Raw genomic sequence first — 8,463 nt, 5'->3', positions numbered from 1 at the left:
TGGACTTTAGACATTTTCATTTTCACACAGTGACAGTAACTTTTCCTCCTGAACTATTTACTGGCAAACTGTATCCTTCAAAGCTCCAATAGCTTCACAGCTAATGTTAGCTTCACAGCCATGGAGTTCACAGCTAATACAGCTAATGTTAGCTTCACAGCTAATGCTTCACAGCCATGGAGTTCACAGCTAATACAGCTAATGTTAGCTTCACAGCTAATACAGCTAACGTTAGCTTCACAGCTAAACCACTGAAGAGAGGAGCTTCTTCTTCCCCTCAAGAGTTAAACGGAGCCGCTGTTCCAGTTTATATTTTCGTGATAATACCATCCGCACACACGAGTCTTCTGTTTGTAAATTAAACTTATGAAAGGATATAACCGGGAAATAATACGCTACTGCTCCTTTCATGGACATTTGCAATGCATACACCGTCAGCCATCTTGCGCGACATCACAACACGAGGGGGAGGGGAGCTCGTGACGCGTCAATCGACAGCCACGCCCACCGTGGGGGAAACCAGGGGGGGGGGATGGGGGGTGTCTGTCTCAACCTCAAAAGACATGGATAACCACTGCCTTGTTAAACTTTCTAGTCTAGACCCAGAATGTAGACACATACAAATCTATGGGATGTCCAGGTACATTGAGTATTGTCTTGCTGAACATCATTCCATTCAAAGTTAGGAAATTCCATTTTGATTTGACTTAATGCTACTTTACTTGAGTTCTCCCTGATTTTGGTAGAGATGGACCATTGTATTTAAGCAAGCAGTATTCTACAATAGTGACCTGCTAGCTAGCTAGCTAGCTAACCGTATGGGTAGTGTGAATAAGATGTTGTTGTCTTTAGTCTTATTTATTATTTATTTTCTATTTTATTTGTGTTACAGCAGCTCAGCCTGATGAAGAACCGGACAGAAGCCATACTGTCATCATGGAATTGGAATAGAGATGACAATTTTACTTTAATCATTTCATTTTACACAAATACAAACTAATATGTAACATTTAACTATTGTTATCTTGCATTTACTGTTATTATGTATATTTCTTGTCTTTAGGTGAGATTTCTAGATACGCCCGTAGTGGGTTTCTATCTCACTCATGTTTTTTATTTATTTATTTGTATACATTTTATTTTCTGTTTAACCTGTAAACAAACAAACCACACACACACACACACACACACACACACAGACAGAGAGAGTATGTTTTAGGCCAGTCGCTGCAGCTGAAATGGGACAACGGCAAATGTGGAAACATGGAAGTCTCAACACTTTCACATACACACACATACACACACACATTTGAAATATGTATTAATGTCCACATAAATACAAGTATTCTCTTGTATCTTCTCTTCTCTGCCTCAGTGATGGTGCTTAAACTGCAGAAACAAACATCATCAGCTGCATCTCCCAGAGTGAGTTCTCCTGATCTTACTCTCTTTATTGAGCTCCCGTGGCGGGTTGAGCAGCAGCAGTAGGCAGCTGAATGAAGCCTGCGGTGACACAGTTATAATGTCACCAACTGCTGTGACACAGGTTATAATGTCACCAACTGCTGTGACACAGGTTATAATGTCACCAACTGCTGTGACACAGGTTATAATGCAACCAACTGCTGTGACACATGTTATAATGTCACCAACTGCTGTGTCAAATAGTGCCAAACCGTGATCATTTTACTCAGCTTGGAGGACAAGATGCATTTTTATCATAGATTAATCAAACAGATTTATCAGATTAGTAATTAAGCAGCATCTATGTCCCTTAGTTGTCATTCTGCACCAGTCCACCAGATGGACTCAGACCATGGTCTCTGTGTTCCTGTGCTCCCTTCCCCAGCCTGCTTTTCCCTCCACACCTGCCCTGCATTAAAGTCTCATTAGCCATGCTCTTTTCCCACATCCTACTGGCCTTTTTCACCTCAGCCATTTTGGGTCTCAAAGGCAGGAAGTAACACGGGTGCAAGCGAAACATTCACGAGGGGCCCCGGCACTATAGAACACCTAAAGGGCTACATGCACAACTCCACTACTTCCTGAAATTAGTACAGCTTCTTTATTTCCTGTCATCACTATTGGATGAACTGATTAATGTCAGGTGTGCTGCAGTCACAACAATGATCAGGCACTCATCCTGATTAATCAGGCACGGTGGCTCAGTGGTAGAGCTGTCGCCTCACAGTCAGAAGGTCCTGAGTTCGATTCTCGCCTGGGACACTGTGGGCGCTGTGGTTGTGTTCCCCCCCATATCTTCAGTGCCTACTGCCCAGGTGGGGTATCTCGTCGTAAGGGCCTTTCTCTCTGTGTGGAGTTTGCATGTGCTCCCCCAGGGGGTTCCTCCGTATATAGCCCCCCCACTAAAAACATGCAGAAGATCAGATCGTCATCGTCATCCGACCAGTGACGACAACATCCGAAGTTGGTCCCCGGGCGCTGTACGAGAAAGCGACCACTGCTCCTGGCCTGCCCCCCGGAGGAAAGGACATGCCTGGATGGGTTAAATGCAGAGGACACTTTTCACCGGCCACCGTCAGCATGAGTGTGTTGTGGCCGCATGCATGTATTGTGGTGTTCGTGTGACAATAAAAGACGGGGCTTGTCCCGTTACGAGATAGTTTTTTTTTTTTTTTAGTGTAGGACAGGAAATAAAGAAGCTGTACTAATTTCAGGAAGTAAAAAAGTTGTGCATGTAGCCTCATGGATTGGAAGTTGGAAACCCTCATTTATGTTTGCTTGCACCTGCGTTACTTCCTGCTTTTTACATACAAAATGGCTGGTGGTGAAAAAGGCACTATATTGTCTCATCAGCTCTCTCTTGTTCACTTAGCCTAATTTGCGAGTCCAGTCCAGTATGTAAGTTCTCAGCCACCCGCCTTTCTTCACCGTTTGTCCAGTCTTCTTGACCCCGACAGAAATGTGGAAACTGTTTCAGTGGAATTTCTTTAAAAAGCACCACTTTAATGTGATCAACACAAAACAATTACTTTATTGAAGCAAACATTTTATTAAATAACAATAAAGGGAATATGTTATGGTCTTTGTGTGTCAAAAATGTATTTAAAACAGATACTCATGTCTGCCTGAGTTGGAAATGTTTTTCTGCAAGGCTGATGTGTCTTTCTGATTGAAGGCTAGAATTTTTTTTAAAAAGGGGCAAAAAAAAGACACCAAAGGAGGTTCTGGGCAGATTGAGTCGACCTGCTCGGTTAAATATAGAGTACTGCAGGGATGGCATGGGTGTAACCAGAAATGGCGGCCATGTTGGTTCATGGGGATTAAAAGCCTATATGGGATTTTAGCATGGGGAATTCACTTAAATGCATAATGAAGTCTGTGGTTAAGAAAAGTTTGTGGGAGTGGTCATTTCAGCAGGATAATCTTCACAAATGAGGACCACTCTTGTTTTATGAAAATCACGTTTTAAAAATGCAGTTACGTTTTAAAAAGACATAAAAGTGGTTGATGTATGTGAAGATTGTGTTGAACACAAATGACCACTCCCTGACTTCCATACATAAGCTGTTGCCCACAAACCTTATTTCCTGCATTTAAACGAAATCCCCCTAAAGACCATTCACTTTCCCCCGAACCGAAGTGCTCCATCCCGTCCGGACTCATTCCTGCAGTACTCTAAGCCAGGGTTCAAAGAAAGCTGTCAGGTCACTGCAACTTCCTGCTTTATGAGACAGATGTATGGCATGTGACAGCTTCCTCATAGTGAAACTGGTAGAACGGTGGAACCACGATTGTCTTATTGTAAGAGGTTTTTCAGGTTTAGGGCTAAGAAAATTGATATTTATCATTTAAGGTTGGCTTTTAATCTTTGCCTAAAGTGACAAAATATGCTTTCTTCTTGTTCCTTACAGTAGTTGGATGGCCAAGCTTCACTGTGCAGAATGTCTGTGTGCAGAGTTTGACAGATCACTGTTTTCACAATCATCTGCTGAAAGTGGAAAGTTTATCTGAGCTCACTGAAAAGGCCATTTTCAACTAGCATGATTTGTGACATCACCGATACTGTCCGGTATTCAACAGTTAAAGCTCTTGTTTTGTTTTTTAAGATTTTATTCGCTTTTATTTTATTTAGATAGCCTACAGTAGGCAGGCAGACAGGAAAGGTGGGGAGAGAGAGAGGGGATGACATGCGGTCCCAGGGCTGTGGGAACATAGACACGCTCCCTCGGATTCGATCCCACGTCGGACGAAGGACCGAGCCCGTCGTACTCATGCTATCAGGTGAGCCACCAGGACACAGTGTTAAAGCTCTTGTTTGTATGCTGTGATTGGCTAGTTATGTTCTAGATAACCCTGATTGGTTGCTTTGGAATTTTTAATGAGGCAGAAGGAGGGAGAGTCATTAAGGATTTCAACCAAACAATTTCACTTTTTTGTGAGGGGAAATGTGCGGACCACTATATTTATGTGGGAATGATATATGTCCCCATTCTTTTTTATTGTTATAATTATGATTTTTCTTTTCTTTTCTCCCCAATTGTACTTGGCCAATTTCCCCCTGCTGCCCCGGTCGCTGCTCCACCCTCTGCCGATCTGGGGAGAGCCCCTAGACTAGCACCCTGCTTCCTCCAACACATGCGCAGTTGCCAGCCGCTTCTTTGCACCTGACAGCGGGGAGCTTCACCGGCAGGACGTAGCACGTGCGGGAGGATCACGCCATTCCCACCAGTTCCCTTCCGCCCCAAACAGTCGCCGCACTGTGGCATTCTGGGAGACAAAAGTGTCAGCCATTGCAACATTGTGATGGTGATGAAAACACAGATCATGTGTCTTGTACGAGGAGAAAGTAGTCCCTGGTTTTTCAAAACAGTTATTTTTGTATCCTAGTGTGTCAGAAATGCCTTTAAAACACACAGATTTCATGTCTGCCTGAGTTGGAAATGTTTTTCTGCGAGGCAGATGTGTCTTCTCTCTGACTGAAGTAAAAATAGGGAGAAAAAAAAACACCAAAGGCGGTTGCTGGGCAGATTCAGTCAAACTGCCTGGTTAAATAAGGGTTAAAAAAAAAAGCTGTCAAGTCACTGCAACTTCCTGGTTTATGAGGCAGATATTTATGGCATGTGCAACTTCTTCTTCTTGATAGTGAAACTGGTAGAACTGAGTAGTAGTGTGCTTGGTGAAACCGTTGTCTTATTGTCGGGAAATGTAAGGGGGTTTTCAGCTTTAGGGGTAAGAAAATTTATATTTTAGATTTCAGGTGTTATTTCAGGTGGGCCAGAGGCACAGACAGTTGTTATAGTTTTTTACTTTTTTTTTTACATGTAAGGGTGAAGGTAAGGTAAGAAAAGTCAGTGCACTGGAGGCCAGACAAAGAATGGGTAGTGATTTAGCACATGCTCAGTCTGCCTGTGGTTGTTGTAAATTAGTTTGCCTGACATGGGGTTTGAACTTTGAGCCTGTATCTCTCTGGAGGAGAAATCTCTGCCTGTCCTCGCATGCTGTCTGACAGAGAGGAGAGCCACGATGACCGAGCACCAGCTGAAGATCCTGATGGTTGGAGACGGAAATGTTGGGAAGTCCTCCTTTGTGCAGCGATACGTCAACGGACAGTTCAGTAACACCTACAAGATGACAGTGGGAGGTGAGACTCCAATTGTAATTTGTGAGAAGAAAAGAAATGTGCCCATGAGAGGTAATAGATGATTAGGATACCAGCCATGACAGCAGTCTGTGTGTCGTCATGGCAAAATGTGGTGCTGCAGACACCTATGGAGAGGCAAAGTGGAACGTCACTTCCTGCTTCAGCACTGTACCAGAGATTTTCATCCGCCATTTATTTCCCCATAGACATTTCGTAAAATGCTTATAAAATAGTTTTACTTCGTCGAACCAAACAGTTCAACTAACGCTATAATCGGGAGAGACCATATAGAACATTTCACTCGGACCAAAAAAAAAAAAAAACATAAAAAAATATTTTCTTTAAACCAGCATTTTTTTTTTACATTTTGGTCCCAGTGAGATGTTATGCGATCTCTCCTGTTTCTAAATATACCGTTTGGTTTGAACAAGTAAAACTATTTTTATACGCATTTTACGAAATGTGTATGGAAAAATAAATGGCGGATGAAAATCTCTGGTACAGTGCTGAAGCAGGAAGTAGGCAAGACTTTGCCTCTCTATTGTAGTGGGAACTACAACTACAGTGCACTCCTCTTATATTATATTATAGTGCTCACCTTGGGGTGGGTCAAATAGATCACTATAAGCGGATGATCATTGTAACCGATTTTTTTCTTTTTCTTTTTTCTCATGCAGATTACATCTAATTGACATTTGTATATGTATTACGTGAATACCGTAGATATAAAGTAAAGGAATGTTATTGACTTTAAAAATCCATACAGTAAGTTAGGCCTCCAGCTGTCTCACGTAGACAGACGCCATCTCTCCACAGACAGAGATGCCATCATCTCTCTATACAGACACACATGCACCGAGTATCGCTGCTGTATCTCGGCTCATTTTTGGCAGTTTGAAAGTCAACAAAATAATACAATTACTGTAGTTTTCAACATTTTTTCCATTGTTCTCAGGTGGGACAAGGCCCAAAATTATCACTGTAAGCGGAGTATTGATCAAACCATCATAGATTTGGACATCTGATAAGTCCAAAATATCTAACAGTGGTGTCATCAATTATAGCCTCAGTGATCACTCAATGATTTTCTGTACCCGAAAAACCCGTAAATCTGTTAGTAACTGTCATAGCTCAGTAAGGTTCAGATCTCTGAAAAACTACAACATCGAGGCTCTTTTAACTTTATTGGGTAGTTTGGACTGGTCGAATGTTTATTCTGGTTCTTCTGTGGATGAAGCATGGTGTTATTTTAAATCGTTATTTCTATCTGCTGTTGACAAGATCGCACCTCTGAAGACATGCAGGATTAAAGCCAGGACAGAACCCTGGGTCAACACAAGAAATGACAACTTTAATTCTTTTAGAAAAAGCAGGGACCCCACCGCTTTCTGCAAGTATAAAAAACTGAGAAACGAGGCCAATCAGCTTGTTAGGAAAGCAAAAGTAAACTACTTTAAGGAAGCAATAGCAGAAAACAAAAATAACCCATCAAAACTATGGAAATCCTTAAAACACCTAGGGCAAAATAACAGACTTAGGACAAAAACCATAAATAAGACCCTGAATATATAGGGGGCACAGTCACGTCGGATAAACTCAAAGTTGCAAACTGCTTCAACAGATTTTTCACCACCATAGCCGACACCCTGGTAAGCAAACTGCCCACTTTTACAGGGGCCTTTGGTGAAAAAGCCATATCAAGTCCTTTTACAATAAGATGGGTGTCCAGTCTGATGCCTTAATTTCTTTTGCAGAGGTGTCTGAAGCGGAGGTGCTGCTGAAACTCAAGGCCCTGAACCCATCTAAAGCAACAGGTCTTGATAACATCCCGCCCAGGTTTCTCAGAGACACAGCAGAATCCATCACTCCACCCATTACGTTTATTACCAACCTGTCCATCACACAGGGTCACTTCCCCCCATGAACTCAAACTGGCCAAAGTAACCCCGCTACACAAAAAAAGGAAGTAAATTAGAACCAGGCAATTATCGTCCCGTCTCCATTATCTGTTCAATTTCCAAAGTGATTGAAAAAGTCTTTTTTGATCAAATACACAGTTATTTATCATCTCAAAATCTACTATATGAATTCCAATCTGGTTTCAGGAAATCACATTCAACGGATTCCTGTTTACTCTACCTAAACGATTACATCAGACAAGAAGTAGACTTTGGTAAGTACTGTGGGATGGTCTTGTTGGACCTCCAGAAGGCCTTTGATACAGTGAAGCACAACATCCTCCTGTATAAGCTCGGGGCCTTGGGTTTCAGCAGCACCTCCCTGAAATGGGTGGGGTCCTACCTGAAGTGAACGGCACCCTGTCCTCCCCTCTCCCCCTACGCTGCGGGGTGCCCCAAGGAAGCATATTAGGACCACTTTTCTTTTTAATCTATATGTAAATGATATGAAGTCAGCATGTGACTGTAACTTGTTTCTATTTGCGGACGACTCGGCTACCCTGGTCTCCCACAAAGAGAAAGCGCAGGTAGAACAAATCCTCAGCAATGAACTCCAGAACGTCAGCACATGGCTGGCAGACAACAAGCTATCACTTCACCTCGGTAAAACCGAATCAATTCTGTTTGGTTCAAATGCCAAACTCAAAAAATCCCCCGGTTTCAACATCGTAGTCGACAACATCTCTGTTGAAAACAAAGAGGAAGTAACTTATCTCGGATGCATCCTGGATAATAAAATATCCGGTAAGGGTATGGCTTCAAAAACCATCTCCAAAGTAAAACAAAAAACAAAATTTCTGGCTAGACGTTCCTCTTTTCTAGACAAAAGCACACTACTAATACTGGCGGGCGCTTTTATCCAATGCCACTTTATATGCTTGTACCTCCTGGTACACTGGC

The 8,463-nt window shown here is 42.4% G+C and overlaps 1 protein-coding gene across 1 annotated transcript in view; it reads left to right on the top strand.

Annotated features, from left to right (window-relative positions):
- The first annotated feature begins 5,304 nt into the window (after positions 1-5,304).
- LOC310794387 (ras-related protein Rab-7L1-like) overlaps positions 5,305-8,463 on the top strand; it is an 8,978-nt gene continuing 5,819 nt past the window's right edge. The window contains exon 1 of the mRNA XM_083656377.1: positions 5,305-5,605. Coding sequence (XP_083512503.1) covers positions 5,488-5,605 — 118 coding nt within the window. The 5' untranslated portion in view covers positions 5,305-5,487. The remainder of the gene's footprint in view (positions 5,606-8,463) is intronic.

Source organism: Poromitra crassiceps (assembly GCF_964638095.1).
Source record: "Poromitra crassiceps genome assembly, chromosome: 20".
NCBI lineage: Eukaryota > Metazoa > Chordata > Actinopteri > Beryciformes > Melamphaidae > Poromitra > Poromitra crassiceps.
The sequence above is the reverse complement of the archived record's forward strand: the minus strand, read 5'-3'. Positions and strand labels throughout refer to the sequence as shown.